The following is a 16,909-nucleotide window of genomic DNA, read 5'->3' on the forward strand; positions in this document are numbered from 1 at the left end:
TCAGCTTTCCACTGGAGGCAGAGGCACAGGCACGGAGAGGCATTCTGGCAGTTTCAGATCCCCAGGGGTCATTTCAGTTCCTTTTTATGAGTATTTGTTAGGAAAAATCTTCTGGAGCCACTCCTTACCTCAAGAGGGAGAGGCCATGTGTGAAGGAGGACAGAGGGTAACAATGGTGAGTGCCAGGGATGGACGTCCTGTCTTCCTGCACAGGACAGGCCATGCTTCGCCAGAGCTGTTGATTAACTGGTTGAGCCGGCCTGTGGCCAGCTGAATAGGTCCCAGGCTTGGGGGCACTCACCCAGGCTGGCAGCCCTGGCTCTGCCTGGCCATCTGTCCCGAGCTGGGGTCAGATGCCAGACTGTATCTGGGGTGGGCTCTAAGCTTGGGACACGGCAGCTTTGCTGGGGGCAGGAGCGGCAGCCTGCCTCTTCTGACCTTGAGGCTGATGAGGGCACAGCTCATGGAGAGAGATTTGCTTGGCTCTTGGCAGCAACCTTGGGGGAGGGTGAACGGCTGACTCTGTTGAAGTTGTTCCAGCAGAGTTAAGTGTTTTTTGCTGCTTCTAAGGATGCCAAGTTTTCTGTGGCCCTGGAGAAGCAGCAGCCAGTGACTGGGCCAGTTCCGGGCACAGCTCTCCCTGGCAGCTCGGCCTTGACACTCATTGGCACTTGGGGTTGATGGATGCTTTGGACGTGTGTCCCTCCTGAAGCGTACATCCTCCAGGCATCCCCGGCACATGGCTGCTTTCATTGCCACTTGCTGCTCCTTCCCCTTCTGAGGGTCTGGCACACCCTCTTGAGTGTGCTGTTGGGAGCCCAGCATGGGACTAGCATTTCTCTGCTGTCAGGCATGGGGGAGAAACCGAGGCAAGGGAGAAGCAGTGTGCCTCTTGAGGCCTGGGGTATTGCACCCTGAGTAAGCGTGGCTCACCCCCGTGGATACTCCTGGAGCTGGCGTGGAGTCAGTGAAGGAACACGCTCCATTCCTTCACGGGGGTGGATCCCATAACACAAGCTCATCATCTTATAAGGCCTCTACAAGGTGCTTTTATGATACAGTCTCATTTGCTGCTTCGCCACGAGGCAGGCAGTGCAGGTTGTCAGATGACATTCAGTTTACAAATGAGGAGACTGAAGCCGAGAATAACTGACTCGTTCGAGGCCTGCCAGCTAGTAGATGGTAGAGCTGGTCCCCTGGGCCCCCTGCCTCTCATTTCCTGTGATGGGGGCTAGGAAGAAACATATTGATTCTGCAGTGACAGAAGGGCTTTGAGACCAGAGGGGCTGAGACCAGGAAGTCATTATGGGAAGCTGTAGAGTGGGAAGGTGGGGTCGGCTGTTAGTGGCTTGCAGGCAGGAGGCAGGGCCCGAGCTCTCCTGCTGTCTTTTTCTCCTGCTGTGTCCAGCCACCATCTCTAGGCATTGACGGAGGAGCTTTCCCCCTAGCCTGGCTGCTTCCTGCCTCTGTCTGCCCAGTGGGGCCTCAGTGATCCTTTTGTCTTCCCGCCTCCCTGCGCACGCTTGCTGCATGAGACCCGTGACCTTCAGTGGGTTTTTTGAGCAGAAACTGGATGTTCTTACTTTGCATCCCTCCAAGCAGTGCCTCCCTCTCCATTGCTGAAAGGCAGGGTTGGCGTAGGGGCACTGGGTGTTGCTCTGCTTTGTGTCTGCCTCCCCCCTGCTTCCCAGGCCCAGTCTGAAGGGTGGGACAATGGCTTTCCCCCGTGTCTCGCCCTCCTCCTGTTGCACTGGCCGTGGTTTCCTGGGAGTGCCTCCTCCGAGTGACTCTGTGCATGTCTCCCGAATGATGCTTTTTGTTCGCTCCTGTGAAAGGCTCAGCATGCTCTGTATTCACAAACAGCTGCCATTATCCACACTAGAAGGGGAGATCTGTGGAGGCACATAATTCAGACATCATTTCTGCTTGGCTTTGGGATGTATCATGTGGCTTTTGGCGGGGGAAGGCAGCAGCTCGCTCTCCCCACCAGCATGTGCCTGGCAGGCCTTTTGAGTGAGCTCACCGGGGAGAAGGTGATTCAGGAGTCTGCTAGCCACAGGTGTCAAAAACTGGCCACAGCCCCTCTGCAGTGGATCGTTGGAGGCTGGCAGTGTTGAGATCTGGGCCACAGAGGCTCTGTCCCTAAGACTCTGCCCGCCCACAGTCGTATCCAGGTGCTTTGCCCCACAGGGACTGACATTTGGACCAATGAGAAACTCTTCCTTTCTCTCATTCACTCCATCCTGCCCCAAGGCATAGTCCATGTTCCTGCAGCTGACCCGGGAGATGCTGCCAGGGCCGGCTCTTGCCTTGTGGCTTCCAGGGAAATGGGCTGTCAAATGTGGCCTTGGTATACTTGACACTGGTCCATCAGAGACGAGTGTCTTGTACAGAGCTCACTTTATCACCAGGTTGTACCGAGCTCCTAGCTGAGTGTGCACCGCACGAGTAAAGGTAGGATTTGGACCCAGCTCTTGTCAGCTTCCAGGTGGGGCACCAGGGCAGACGAGCATGGAATCGGCAAAATTGTCCCTCCATTAGTTACAGGATTGTAATTTTTTGTTTATGGAATTTTCAAAATTTGCCCCAGAAAGGTGTGAGTCAGAGATTCTACTGGACTCCAGGTCTGGCAGAGAGATTCTTGGGAGGAGAGTAAGGGGTGAGGTGAGGCTCAAAGGAGGGGTGAGTTGGGGGTTCCGTGTCGAAGGAGGGCCCCTGAGGATGGTGGGATCAGGGGTCTCTGGGAAGAGCTGGGCTGTGCTTTAACTGGGCTCAAGATTTCCCCAACCCCTCTGGGATTGGGCTTCATCAGTCGCTGTCCTTTACCCTTGGGTGCAAATGTTTAATTTTTTGTTTTTTTACAGAGGCGGCAGCTGAAAATCATCTCAGGTTATTGTCCACTGTGGCCCAGGCAGTGAAAGGACAAGGCACCATCTGCTGGGTAGACTGTGGGTACGTGCTGGGGGCGCAGTGGCGGGTGGGCAGGGGGTACTTGGGCTTTGGTGGGTGGTGTAGGTAACTGTCCCTTGATGAATTCTCTGGGAGAGAAGTGACGGAGAGATCCCCCCAGTGATACTTTGAGGTCCCTTCTGGATTGGAGAAGGGGAGGTCTGGCTTTTCCTCCCTTTCTTTCCAGCCTCAGCCGCCTTTCTTCCCTTCTTCCATAGAGCTGTCACTTTCCACTGTGTTGATTCATTTTGTCTTCCTTGAGGGAAGTAGGTAGCAGAGGAGGCCTCCCTGTTGTATAGAAGTGGCCTTGATGCCCAGAGAAGCAGGGTAATTTTCAGAGTCATCCAGTGGGTTTGCTTGTGGTAGACCTGCAGCAAGAACCATGAGCTTCACCTGCCACCCAGGTCATTATCACTGACACCTCTGCAGCCCACAGAGCAAAGGTAGTGGGTCAGCTGGTCGGCCTGACTGTGCCTTGGCCTCCAAGGTGGCTCAACCTGTGAAGGTCTTCTCATCTTCAATGTATAATAGGTATTCTTGCCCAAGTCACAAGCCCTGCTGCTACCCTGAGGGCTAAGTGAACTTGTAGGGGGTCTGCTCCAGTGCAGTCCTCTTCCTATTCAGTCTGAGTTCTAGGTGGCTGTTCTGCACATGAATTTTTGGGACACAACTGATTTGTAAGTTGATGACCTGAAGCTTTTACTGCCTATGATTGAAGAGAATTGTGAGGGAGATTCATATTTTGACAAAGCAGAGTGAGACCAGGAGAACAAGTCTTAGCCAAGTGATGTGTGCTGTAGGGGTGTGTGTGTCTGTTTGTCTGGGTCTGGCCTCGTAGCTCCAGATTCATTCAGATGCTGACTGAACAGAAAGCATTGCTCACTAGCTGGTCAGTCAGATCTTAGCCATTGGTTAATTCTAGTTCACAGTTGGTCTGAAATTGTTCTTGTCTTCAGGTATCTCTCTGTGTCTCACATTTTACCAGCAGAGCTCTGTGTGACTGCCAAAGTGACAAAGCCTATTAGATGGGACAAGGCACTCTGGAATTTCCCCATCTGAAGATGACAACAGTTCTGCCCAGCTGATGGAGCCTTCTCGTAGGGATTTCTTAAGAGGCTTATTGGTGGCAGAAATGGGCAGAGGTGCTATGAGTTAGCCGCTAGCTCCGCCTGGGTCCATTCAGCCATTACCAAGCACACACTGTGTGATTTGAGACCACATGGATGAATAACTGCTTCCTCCGGGAGCTCAGTGTGCAAGGAGGACCCCGACACATTCTGAGGGATTAGAATGCCGGGTGAAACGTGCTGTAAACAGACGCTACGTGTGTAGCGGTAGAGTCACCTCGTTCTGCCTGAGAAGGCCGAGAAAAGCTTCACAGAGGAGGTAAAGTTCAAATGTGGGGCAAAGACCCGAGGACACAGAGGACACAGCACTATGCATTGAAAGTGCCCTGGCTTTCCCTGAGGGCAGCTCGCTGAAGTGCAGGCCCCGGAGCGCTGCCTGTGGAGGCGAAAGGCCTGCTCCAGGGCCCCACGGGCTGGAGAACATCAGGGCAGGATGCCGAAACTAAAATGGGGCCGGGGCCAGGGTGTGAAGACAGACTGCCAAGATTAGAATTCAGGACTCAAAGTTTGGAGACATGGTGTCTGGAGTCAATAAGTGTCAATGGGAAAATCCTGTGAGTTCTGATGGGCTAAAATTAAAATTGGGCTAGGGAAGCACCTTAGAGCTTAAAAGAGGTAACCTTAGGATGAAGGGATGGACTGTTCCATGCAGTTGCGTCAATTTATTGAATTTATCCCTGTAAGAGGAAATATAACCTGAAGTGTTAAATAGCTTTTTAAAATACTTTAGATAAGCAGGTGGATTATGGAGCCAAAGTGGATTAGGTTGGAAGAAGGTATATCTCGGTCTGAGGTTGAAATTAGAGGCAGGTGCAACTCAATCTTCCCAGAGCAGCCCAAGGGAAAGGACTCTGGGCTCTGGTCCATGCAGGCCACCCTAGGTGGCAGTTCTCAAGGACCACTGTTAGACAAGGAGATCCCCAAGGGCACAAGTGGGGCTCTGCCCTCCAGCTTGTCCACTCCCACTTCCTGTACTTCTGAACTGGCCCTGTTAATCATGAGGGCATGGGGAACCTTCATGGTAATGCCACGGGGCCCTGTGATGACAGCTCTTGCTGCTGTCTTGAGCGCATCCAGTCCGTATCTGTGGGTCTGTGAATGAGACCCTCCCAGGGACGGGCAGCAGTGCTGTTGGGAGTGCTTTCTGGCGCTGTCTGCGGAGGAGTGAGCAGGTGGCACAGAGCCACGCTGCTGTCTTTATCCCCGCTGCTGTCAAGCACCAGATGGTCGGCCAGAGCTTATCTCCCTTCCAGTGGGCTCTGCTGAGGTTCCCATCTCTCGTCCTTTCCAGCTCCGCTTCCTGCCCTGTCCGCAAAGGCTTGACAGCCAGGATGCAGACAGGACTTGGGGTGGGGTGACCAGGAAGCCTGGGAGTGGACAGGCCACTCTGCTTTTCCCTTTGAAGGGCAGGTGAGGGGAACAGGGAGCATCTGGGCAAGAGAAGACGCTGCTCCGGGGTGGAGGTCTTCGCAGGGGTGTGGAGTAAGGGGGAAAACCTTGGACTTAGAGGAGGCCTGGGGTGAAGGGCAGCTCTGCTCCCAACTGGCCCTGTGACTTGGGACAAGTTAGTTTCCTCAGCTGTGAAACGGGACAGCGGGACACAGTCTCCCTTCTTTCCAGGTCTGTGATGAGGACCAGGTAAATTAAAGTTCTTTCTAGAATAGAAAATGCAATTTAAATGTGAGATATCATGCTGTTATTATTGTTGTCCATCTGGGCAAGATTGCTCAGGAAGAAACTGGAGGGGGAGAGATCATCTGTTTGTTCATTTAGTAACTGTTTATGGGGTGAGGATGACCTTGGGCATGGGAGTGAGCCCCAGCCCACAAGGTGTTTTGCTCTGCCCCTTAAGAAGTATGGGGTGCAGTGGAATCTGCAGGACTGCAGGTCAGGGGGCCTGGCTTTGAGTCCAGGCTCTAACAGCAAATAGCTGTGAAGCCTTTGGCAAGTCACTGCCCCTCTCTGGGCTTCAGTTTAATCTTCTGTGAAATGTCTAGTTGAATCTTCCAAGTTATTCTCATCCCTAAATAGCCTGGTTCAGAAAATGCTGGAAGCTGCCAGGCTTGGTGTGTGTTATAAGTATGGTGGTAGCGTGTGCCTTCCAGTCTTGGGGGGGCGTCTTTTTCTCCTTGTGCCCCTCCCTCCTCATTCTGGGTATCTCCTTTCCTTCCCCCTGAGGGCCTCTCCGTCCTAGCCCTTTTTCCTTCCCCCTTACTAGGTTTCTGTTGCCTTTTCCCTACTCTGAGTCCCTGCCTGCCACTTCTTTTGGCCTCTTTCCGCTCTCTCTGTCTATATAGAGATTTCTTTTCCTCCTTTTTTTTTTTTTCTTTTCTTTTCTGGCTGTTCTGTCCCTACTCCTGCATGTGCACCTGCAGGAGCACACATGCCCCTCTCCCTGGGCTTCCTCCCTGCTCCCAGGCCCTGTAACTTGTTGCTGTGCAGCGTCTGGAGGGCGTCTGGCTTGTGTCCAGGGTTTTGTCAGCTCTCCCTTCCCTCACTCCACCTCCTGGCTCAGACCTTAGCAGCCACGCTCGCTCTGGCTGGTGGTGGTTGTCCGGCTGTTAAGTGGGTTGTGTATGAGGGAGTTGGTATTCCCCTCGTGCCCTGCGGCCTGGCACTGGGGCTCGGCCTTGGCGTGGAGTGCTGCTGTCTGGGCCGCTGAGCTGGAGCCAGCGTGGAGCTGTGCCCGGTGTGCTAATTCCTGAGGCTGAGCGCCACGGGGGGCAAGTCTGTGCTATCAGGTTCTTGCTGCTTTCTTTTCCTGGGGTTTAAGCTCATTGCCTAACTACATTTGCTTTCTTCCCTGCTCTCCTCCCATCTGCTTGATTTCTCTGCAGCAGTGATGGCTTCCCAGATGCAAGATTGGGGGCTTGCAAGGGCAGGCATAACATATTTTCAAGTCTTATGTTTTCTTCTGAAAATTAGCATTTATTCCTTTATATATAAGCCCATTCAGTATCACTTACCTTGGGATAAAATCGATGTCCAGAAGAAGTTTTGTGTTTATCCTGTGACTTCAGATACCTTCTGACACGTCACCATGTACTTTTTGGGGTGACATGTCCCCGTAAGGAGCAGAGCCTTAGATCTGTGGGCTGGGAAGGCAGTGAAGAGGAGGTACCGTACATGTCTCTGTCATTCCTGTTACTCTTATCCATGGTACCACATCATCCAGACCTTGTCATGCACCTTCCTGAGGTAGGTACCAAGGGAAACTGCCAAACTGGGGGGGATCCCCGGTGTAGAGAGAGTCCCTTCCTCAGAGAGTGCCAAATGACAATGCAGGCCTATCCAAGTTCCAGGTTCAGCTCTTCCAGGACCGTTCTCTAATTGTGTCCTCCAGCCACGTTCTTCCACGCTGTCCTTGGCCTGGCACCGAGCATTCACTCCCAGCATTTCTTGCTCACTCCTCGTCCCCCCATTTGCTTCCTGTCTGTGAAGTGAGGGCACGTCTGCCTTTCTTCTCCTACCCATCCCCAGGGGGTCACAGGTCCCTCTGCGCAGTGTCCCGCCCTGTTAGACCCGGCAGATGGGAGGAGGAGATTTATCCCTTCTTTGATGGGGAAAGGAGCCGGGAGAGACTGGGGTAGCCATAGGCCCAACATCAATGGCCCAGACAGGCAGAGGCCCTGCCTCCTGGTTTCCAGTATAGTCTTTTTACACCCCACTGGGTGGAGGCTGAACGTGCTGTGCCGTGGACGTAAGAATGCCGACCGTCTGAGTGAGGATCCAGTTGGGAGGGGAGAGGTGACGGGGGTCCAGATTTTTTTGAATCTCCATTTTCTATCCTGGGTCTGGCTCCTGGTTCATGTGTCAAGACACAAGGCGGCCTGTCTTGATGCTTTAATGTTACTTGATCCCGTAGAGGAATCAGAAGCTCCATTCAGCTTATGTGGACAACTCCTGCATTTTGCAGCACAGGAAATCAAGGGTCCTCTGGAGGTCACAGGCTGGCCGATGGTAGAGCCAGATGTAGAAGCTGTCATTCCAGCTGGCTGTGGAGCTTTCCTCTAGGGAAGGTTTGGTACTTAGGCTGGACTTTTGAAAGACCCCAGATACCTGCTTCCTTGGCCTCCAGCACCTTATTTCTTCTCTTTCTTCCTGCTCTCATCCCCACCTTTGATCCCTGGGTCTGACTCCCAGGAGCATAAGTCACCAGTCTCTTGGGTGATTATTACTGCACATGAAGATCTAGTGAACACAGCACCATGTGCCTGCAGAGCCACTCCAGGCTAGAGCCAACTACCCCACTGCAAATTCAGAAGAGAACGCCCATGGCTGTGTGTCTGTCTGGGTGTGGGGTATGGGGCGGGGAGGGAAGTGTGCAAAGGCCTCTGTGGTCTTTGCTTTCACATTCTCCATGGAGGAGACCCCAGCCAGGTGGGGACGGATAGGATGTAGCGGATCGGTGGCCTTGACCTTACCCGCTGGAGGAGTAGGTGAGTGGGCGGAGGGATGGCTGGCTCCTGCAGGGTGGGGGCTGGGGAAGTGGCAGGGGAGGGCCTGTGCACTGCCAGGCCCACTCTCGATGACCCATGGCGGTACTGTTCATCCCTTCATTCCAGCAAAGCATCTCATTTCCCTGCTCACTGTCTTTGTCTCCCTTTTTCCCTAGAGCCTCAGTCACTGGCTGGGGAAGGGAGGTAGAGAGGGAGGCGGCCAGTAGATCAATTAATTGTACTTAATCTATCAACCCAGATCCTTTTAAGTCCCTGAGCATGGGTAATTTTCTTCCTTTCTTGAGCTCTTCTGACTTTTATCGTCTGCACTGCACAATTAGTCCATGCACATGTGCCTGTGTATGCTTGCGCGCACGTGCACACATGCCTATACCCTCCGAGAGACAGAATTGTAGGAGGGAGGGGAGTGGAGCTTAGAGAACACTGTCAGGAATTGTCACCTGGCAGGATTTCTGGAGCTCCATAGAGAGCCCAGAGAGCCCGGAAAGCCAGAAATGCAGAGCCTCGTCCCAGGAGCAGCAAGACAGCGTCATTCATTTCATTCATTCACCCATTCACTCAGGTTATTTATAGAGTGCCTACTATGTGCCAGTTGCTGCTGTAACCCTGGAGAAATACCTCGCCTTCATGGAGCACACGTTTCTGATGGGACAGTCAGGGACAAGTTGGGCAGCTGTCAGTCAGTGCCATGGAGAGGAAGACATCAGGGAGGGAGTTTAGGGGTGCTGGAGCCTGTGGCCGAGGCTCTCGGGTCTGTGCCAGAAGTGTCCTCACACAGGACAGAAAGCAAGAGAGTGTGTACGGGGGAAGGGGAGAGGAGAGACTGCTCAGTAGTGTCACTTAACCTAAGGAGGAAGGTCGCACAGACTGCAACAAGGAGTTCTGTGGCAGAGATGGGCAATCACTTAACTGCATTGAGGGTAGGGGGCCGCAGGCTGGGCCGACCTGGGAGGCCACACTGAGGAACAGACGGGGAGCCTCTGTGCCCAGCTCTACCAGCCAACCAGGCAGCTGGTTGGTTTGGAGCCTTTCTACCAAGCCTGGCCTGGGCCCGGAGGGAACCTAAGGCTACAGTGGCAGGACTGCTCCATGGAGTGGGTTCCCGAGGACCAGGCAGGGATTGGGGCTGGGATGACCTGAGCTCTGCCAGCCTCTCTGCTTCATGGAAGTCATAGGCAGAGGCTGCCGGCCAGGCTTGATGGCAGGGAGAGTCACATGACGTGAAGTTCTTCCCCTCCAGGCTGCTGTGCAGTGTCTGAGCCACCAGGGCAGGCGCTGCGACATGCGTGTGAGAGGTGGGGAGCAGGCCCTGTGGGCGCCCTGCCAGCCGCCCGGGTGGGGCCGAGGGAGGCCACGGGCATCCGCGCCCTGGTTCCTGCCCCAGCACTATCTGTTGTTGCAGTTGGGTGGACGGGCCGTAGGTGGTCACAAACAGTTGAGCACAGCAGAACAAAGCCCAGCAAGGAAAGTGCCAAGTGAACGGTTGTAAAGTCCGGAGTTGAGCCCTCTTTCTGGGGGAGTTAACTCAGGCAGGGAAAGGGCACCTCATTTGCAGTTGTTCTCAAACCCTCCGCCTGTCAGTGCAGCTTCACCACAGAGCCCCTGTGGGGCGGGGCAGACCCGAACTGCAGTAGCCATTGTCAGGAGAGGTGTGTGTGGCAGAGGGCTTTAGGATGAGAAAGTTGCCAGAGACCAGATGCCCTGGGCTGCCTTCTGATGTGTGCCGTTGGCCCCCGCCTCTCCTCCCCGCTACCAGCTTATTCCTTCTCTCCGGACTCCCCCTATCTTAAAGTGCCCTTGCCACCTTTGGGGAGGAACCACTGCAATGCCGTTAGCCTTTCCTTTCTGAGTTCATCGTGTGTTTCTTGAGTCCCCACTGTCTCAGGCCTGGGGCTGGAAGCTGCAGTGGCCACAGAGATGGCTGGACAGCTGGGACTAGGAGGGAGGGAAAGCCCTGGGCCTGGGTGAGGTGGAGACAGAGTGACACTTCCCCTCTCCCAGAGAACCCGCCTGCCTCACGGGACAGCTCACACCTCTCCAGTAAAATGTGCTTCTTGAATTGCAGATTGCATCATTTACAATGAAGTCCTACAGTTTTACACATCCATTGATGAGTGTTGCTTTTAGAGTTGAATCGAATGGTTTAATTAGTCCATGTGACATGGGGCAGGTACATGGCTGTGTGAAGCCGATGCACATCGATGGAGGTGAGGTGTGTAAACAGGTGGGAGATGAAGGGCTTTGCGTCAGCTGTCTGTCGTATGTGGCCGAACAAAGTCCCCCAGAGATGCCGGCTGTGTGACCAGTGGTGATCAGTGGGAGTGGGGTGGCTGAGATCCCCTCACTGAGTCCTTTCTGATGTGGGGAGATGGTCCTGAAGTAACAAGCAGGGCTGTGTGTGGGGGGGGGGGCGACTGGCTGAGTGCAGGGAGGAAGGGGAGGCTGCGAGAGCGGATGAGGTCTCCGAGGGGCTGGTGTAGGGCACAGGGGGCCAAAGCTCGTGGAGGTAGAGGAGAGGAGGAAGAGCCAGTGCAGGATGCTGGTCTAGCACAGTGATTCCCAAACGTGAGCACACATCAGAATGAGCTGGAAGGCTTGTTCAACACAATGGCTCGAGTACCCAGAGGTTTTGCTTTCGTAGGTCTGGAATGGGGCTGAGAATGTGTTTCTAACAGGTTCCTGGATGATGCTGATGCTGCTGGTCCAGGGACCACATTTAGAGACCCATAAGTGCAACAGGAAGGACAGCAGAGTTAGATGAGCGTGTGATGAGTGCTTTGTAAGTGGTGACTGCCACCTGACAGGCATTGCTTGTGGGAAGAACTGCAAGAGGGTCATATCTCAGACGTCGGGGCGGGGGGGGCTCCTTTAACCAGAGCCTTCCCCTTCCTCCTGGTGGCCTTTGTCAGTACCTGATCAGATTCATGACTTCCTCAACACGGTAGAACGTCTTCCTGTTACCTTGGTCAGATGGTGTATAGCAGATGGCATACATTAAAGCGTTAAAAACACAAATCTTGCTTGGCCCCACCCCCAGAGAGATTCTAAATTAACCATCTGGGAAGGGCCAGGAAATCAGTATTTTCAATATTTCCCCAAGTCTAAAGAGCAGCCAGGATTGGAGCTTGTTTTTCTTTTTACAATGGGCTGTCCACCCCCTAAGCTTCTGGGCACTTCCTTTGGACCTGTCTGTGTTGTCACTTAGAAGTCATAATATGTCCTCTCTTGTCTGCTTGTCCCTGTCTGTCTTGATCAGCCCATATCCTGTTATTCTCCTCCCTCCAGATCTCTCAGAACCCGTCTATAGTAAGGTCCTCATCTGCTTTGAGAATTCCAAGTTACCAGCAGATTCTGCTGTCAACACCTTCATGAGGACTTCAGGTAGCAAATGCTTCCCGACATTTGTGTCTTTCAGTGATGCAGAAAGTAGAAAATTGTGCAAGAAGATGAAAGTTGACCTGAGCCCAAAGGACAAAAAGGTTGAATTATTCCATTACCAGTAAGTACACATGGGCATTTCCAATTTCCAAGTAAGTGCTGAAAGCTTTCATTGATATTCTCAGTGAACAGCGATTTTTAGTTAATTTTATTTCAGAATGATTTTTTCCTGTGTTTACAATTATTTCTTCAAAAAAAAGTCGTGAACTGTGTTCAAAAGCTGAATCTTATTAAGATGCCACAGGCAACCAAAGGTGTGTATCTTCACAACCATTCTTAAAGTTAACACCTTTCTCTCCTCACTTGACAGGGATGGTGCATTTCATACTGAATATAACCGAGCTGTGACATTTAAGGTAAATTTACCTCCCTCGTTCTCAGCAGAAGTGGAGTCTGAATGGATGCCCAAAGTCTGGCAGGTTCTCTCTGAGGGGAGGAAGGGCAGATTGCACAAATAGCTCTTCTGAATGACCTGAGAGATTCTTATCTCTAGAGCCTATGTCAGCAGAATATCTGAAAAAGTTTGTACCTGTTCACACAGCGGGGATGACCCCGCCTTGGGATAAGTCTGTGAATGTATCAGCAGTTGTCCAGTGAGGCAGGTGCTGTCACCCCTCTCCCCTCCAAAGGCTGGGTCTCCTTTTGCTGTGGCTTCAAGGGCCTCCCCTCATCTCTGCGGTGGCAGCTACAGTGGCCACCACCAGGCTAGAGGGGACTTACAGTGCCCAGGTTAGCACAGGGCATAGGACATGGACAGGTTGGCACCTTCGGGCTGGTGCAGCTTGTTCCAGATGAGATGCAGGTGTCACTGTGGTATTCCTTGCCACCAGTCCAACTTAGGAGTAGTCAGAAAAGCATCAGTGGGCCGGGCGCGGTGGCTCACGCCTGTAATCCTAGCACTCTGGGAGGCCGAGGCGGGTGGATCACTCGAGGTCAGGAGTTCAAGACCAGCCTGAGCAAGAGTGAGACCCCGTCTCTACTAAAAATAGAAAGAAATTATATGGACAACTAAAATATATATATACAAAAAAATTAGCTGGGCATGGTGGCGCATGCCTGTAGTCCCAGCTACTAGGGAGGCTGAGGCAGTAGGATCGCCTGAGCCCAGGAGTCTGAGGTTGCTGTGAGCTAGACTGACGCCACAGCACTCACTCTAGTCCGGGCAACAGAGAGAGACTCTGTCTCAAAAAAAAAAAAAGAAAAGCATCAGTGAAAGGCAGAGTGAGCTCCCATAACCTGCAGGTGCCTCCGTATTAGCACAAAGCAGCTGCCCCAGCCTGGGCCCTTCTGCTGCACTTCCACTCTCCCTCCTCCTCATCAGCATCCTCTTCCTCCAGCCAGTCATCTTCGACTTCTGCCCAGGCGACATCCCCGCATCCCTGGGACCATATGCTGCTTCTGGTCCTGACATGTCTGAACTCAACTTTTCTCTAACTCTCCTGTTTCTCAGATTGGGCTGGAGCCTGCCATCCTATCTCTTCGTCTGTCCTTTCTCCCTCTGTCCTTCCTTCTCTGTGTCTCCTTCCATTCTTTCCTGTCTGTGCATCTGTCTGTGCACTGTCAGTGCCCCCTCCCTGTCTCTCTGTCCTTCTCCCTCTGTCTCTCTGCCATCTCCCCAGGTCATCTCTCATTTATTCACTAACACTCATTCTTTTTTTAAGTCGCTACAGCTTTTACCTAATGTAGGGACTCAGCCTAATGACTCACCATCTTAACACCCACTTAGACACTTTGAAAATTCTTTCAACTAGAGTTGCTCAGCCCTTCTTATTCTGCATTACGACGTCAACTGAAGTTGTCAGAGAGAACGCGTGCTCCTCAGGAACAAGATTTAGCTGGGTGGGATGGGGGAGTGCTTATGCAATGATGGAAAGAGGGGCTGGGTGTTTGGTTTCTTTTTGGAGGCTGTGTTCATCTTGTATGTAGCCAAGACCTCTGAGGAATCTGTCCTGGGATCACGGAGCAGGGAGCAGCGGCTGCTCAGAACTGTAGTAGGAGGAAAGGCGCAAGGAGCCCAGGTGGCCAGCATGCTGCTGCGTGTCTGGGTGGGAGAGGCGGAATCCTGGCCTCAGTCCCACTCCTTGCAAAGACCAGGTGTGTGGGATTGGCTTGCTCTCACCTTGTGAGTTCTGCATCAACGAGGTGAGGAAGTGGGCTGAGCATTGTATGGTGCCGAGGTCTTTAGCTTCAGACGGAGAGAGGGCATTCTTAGTCCCAGGGTTCTCAAAGCCCATAGGGCCGAGAAGGACTGGGCTAGAATCCTTGGAGTTTGCCAGGGCAGAGGGAAGGTGGCCAAACATTTCCCTGACTGCCTGGTGGCTTCTGCCTTTTCAGTTTGAGCAGCTGAGATCAAAGCCTGCCTCAGTCAGTGATTAACTCTCCATTCAGGGTTTCTCCTGGGACTGTGTCTCTAGAGAGATGGAGGAGGCCCTGGCAGAGTGGGCACACTGTCTGCAGGCTCATGCTCTGGCTGTTGTTGCTGTCATCCTACACGGTTAGGCAGGGGCCTGGTCACAGGGACTGTGCCATGGCCCCTAAAGAGGGCCAAGGCTAGACGAGTGAGACCTTATTGCATGTCCCCATTGGCAAATAGCAGGAACTCAAAGAGGGGAACTTCCTGTATAACAGCCTTTTGCTTATCAGCATGTGTCCCCCAGATCCTTACCGTGCACATGGTGAGGGCCTGGATTCAGACGACCCTCTAATGACCTTCTCCCAAGGCTTGGTGGCTGTGAAGATATCCCGAAAGCCAGGTCTGATGTCAGGCAACTTTCTGGGAATTCGCAGCACCAGAAACAGGACTGCTGCAGGTGGGCTCCCAGGCGCTGCTCCCGCAGACTCTTCCATCCGGGTCTTATTGAGTTAGACCAACTGGAGAGAACTGTGGAACTTCAGTTAAATGGGAATAATCCCCATCTGAAAAACAGAAGGTTGTGAGCGTGAATGTCAATTGTTACGTTAAAAGGGGCCATTTGTTTCCTTTTTCCATCCATACCCATCTTTGTTTCTGAGGTAGGGGACACAATGAAGTGTTTTCACGTGTGGGGTTCCCAGACTCCTGGAGTCCCTTGTGCACCCTCAGTTGAGAACCCTGCACTGAGTGTTTCTGGAAACCCAGGCGGTGGATGCCTGCCAGCATTTTCTCATGTGGGCCGGTGGGCAGGCAGCTCTGGAGCTGTGGCGAGTATGGGTTTGGGGAAGGCCCCGCCGATTGCATTTTGCTTTATGTTGTCACGGTGAAGCTTTGACAAGGGACTGAGAAAAGGCAGATCTGCCTTTTGCCATGGCAGAAACGGCTGTTACTTTGCCAGGAGGCGTTCCGCAGCTCCACTTGGACAGACAGGAAGCGCTACCTGAATGAATTCCTATGAAGTCTTGGCTGTCTCCCACTCTCCTATTATAGTTCTTTCCAGATAGGAGATTCCGGAAATAAGAAGCCTCACTCAGGTCCTCTCTGTGTGGAACCAGTGGATGGGCTGTATGCACAACCTCACTAAAAGGGCATTTCCTCTTCTCACTTTGGGCTGCCCTCCTTCCTTCCCGACACACACACACACACACACACACTCACACACACACACATCCAGGAGTGAGCTAGGTGTCCTATGATTGAGAAAGTATTCACACAGTGCAGCATCTGCTCGCTGGAGCTTGGTCAGAGTTGACAGAGGTAATGGAATCTTGCTTCATGAAATTGGGGGACACAGAAACCCGCAGCTTCCCTCTAGGGTTGGAAGGATGGAGGCCTGGTTGGTCTCTGGTACCCGTCCCTGGTTCTCACGGACGTTGAGTGCCATCTCCCTGAGTGACTGAGGGGAGAGAGGATGCTGCTTCTGTCCTAGACCAGTGTGGTATGGCAGGTAGGGAGGGGAGCAAGGGACAGTGCCCCCTTCCCTGCCCCTGTGTGTCTTCCCCATTGTCCACATGCCAAAGGCCAGTGAAGCCGTTTGTCTTTAAGGTCGTTGTCAGATCTTCACTGGGCAGTCTAGACGGGGTCCCTCAGGAAGAGAAGTACAGCAACAAGGCACCAGGCTGATCCACGAGCATCCTGCCCTGGGGCTGCCCGGCCTGGGCCCCACTGATTCACACACAGCAGAGGATAAGGAGGATTTATAGTAACCCACTCCAAAACCAATTTAGACTGTGAAATACTAAGCAGGTAATAAATGGTGTGATTATCTGCTAATGGGATTGACAATTTTAGTTGCTGCAGGAATGTGGAAGTATCTCCTTTGGACAAGACTGGAGACCATAGTCAATGAATCAGAACGACTTCTTGGAGTACATAAGATGCAGTAGAAGCACTAGTGTGTCTTGGGTTTGAACATGCCAACTCATGTCTCAGATTTCCCCTTTTTTGTCCATGAAAATGCATGTTAGGTATGGATCAGCTGCTGGGAGTGAGCAAGGTGTCCTGTGATTGAAAAAGCCTGGTGGGCCTGGTGGAGGTCTATTCTTTGGGCACTTAGTGGTGATGTCAGTGGACAGTGGAAATAGCACACCTCCAGGCCTTTGTGCTGTGTGCAGTCTTGTGCCTGGCACTTGGTGTACCTGGGTCTCCAGGCAGGGAAACAGGCAGGTTCCTGATTCCCCCCCACCCCAACTCTTTCCCTGGCTACAATGCATTTTCTCTTCTCTCTTTTTTCCTCAGTCCATAGTGGCCTTTCTGAAGGATCCAAAAGGGCCCCCACTGTGGGAGGAAGATCCTGGAGCCAAAGATGTTGTCCACATTGACAGTGAAAAGGTAACTTATTCCCCATCAGTTCTCCCATCCAATTACTAACCAGGCTCGACCCTGCTTAGCTTCCGAGATCAGACGAAATCGGGCATGTTCAGAGTGATATGGCCGTAGACGCCTCATCAGTTCTGATGGGTCCTGGAAGCTTTCCTGGTACCACAGTCCCCCACAGAGAGAAGCGCAGGACCCTGGAAAGG

At 52.8% G+C, this 16,909-nt stretch overlaps 1 protein-coding gene across 1 annotated transcript in view; it reads left to right on the forward strand.

Moving 5' to 3' along the window:
- The window catches only part of PDIA5 (protein disulfide isomerase family A member 5), an 86,322-nt gene that overhangs the window by 22,953 nt on the left and 46,460 nt on the right, over positions 1-16,909 (forward strand). Inside the window, exons 3-6 of the mRNA XM_069475114.1 lie at positions 2,865-2,952; positions 11,952-12,035; positions 12,285-12,330; positions 16,626-16,718. Coding sequence (XP_069331215.1) covers positions 2,865-2,952; positions 11,952-12,035; positions 12,285-12,330; positions 16,626-16,718 — 311 coding nt within the window. The remainder of the gene's footprint in view (positions 1-2,864; positions 2,953-11,951; positions 12,036-12,284; positions 12,331-16,625; positions 16,719-16,909) is intronic.

Source organism: Eulemur rufifrons, chromosome 7 (genome assembly GCF_041146395.1).
Source record: "Eulemur rufifrons isolate Redbay chromosome 7, OSU_ERuf_1, whole genome shotgun sequence".
In the NCBI taxonomy this organism is placed as follows: Eukaryota; Metazoa; Chordata; class Mammalia; order Primates; family Lemuridae; genus Eulemur; species Eulemur rufifrons.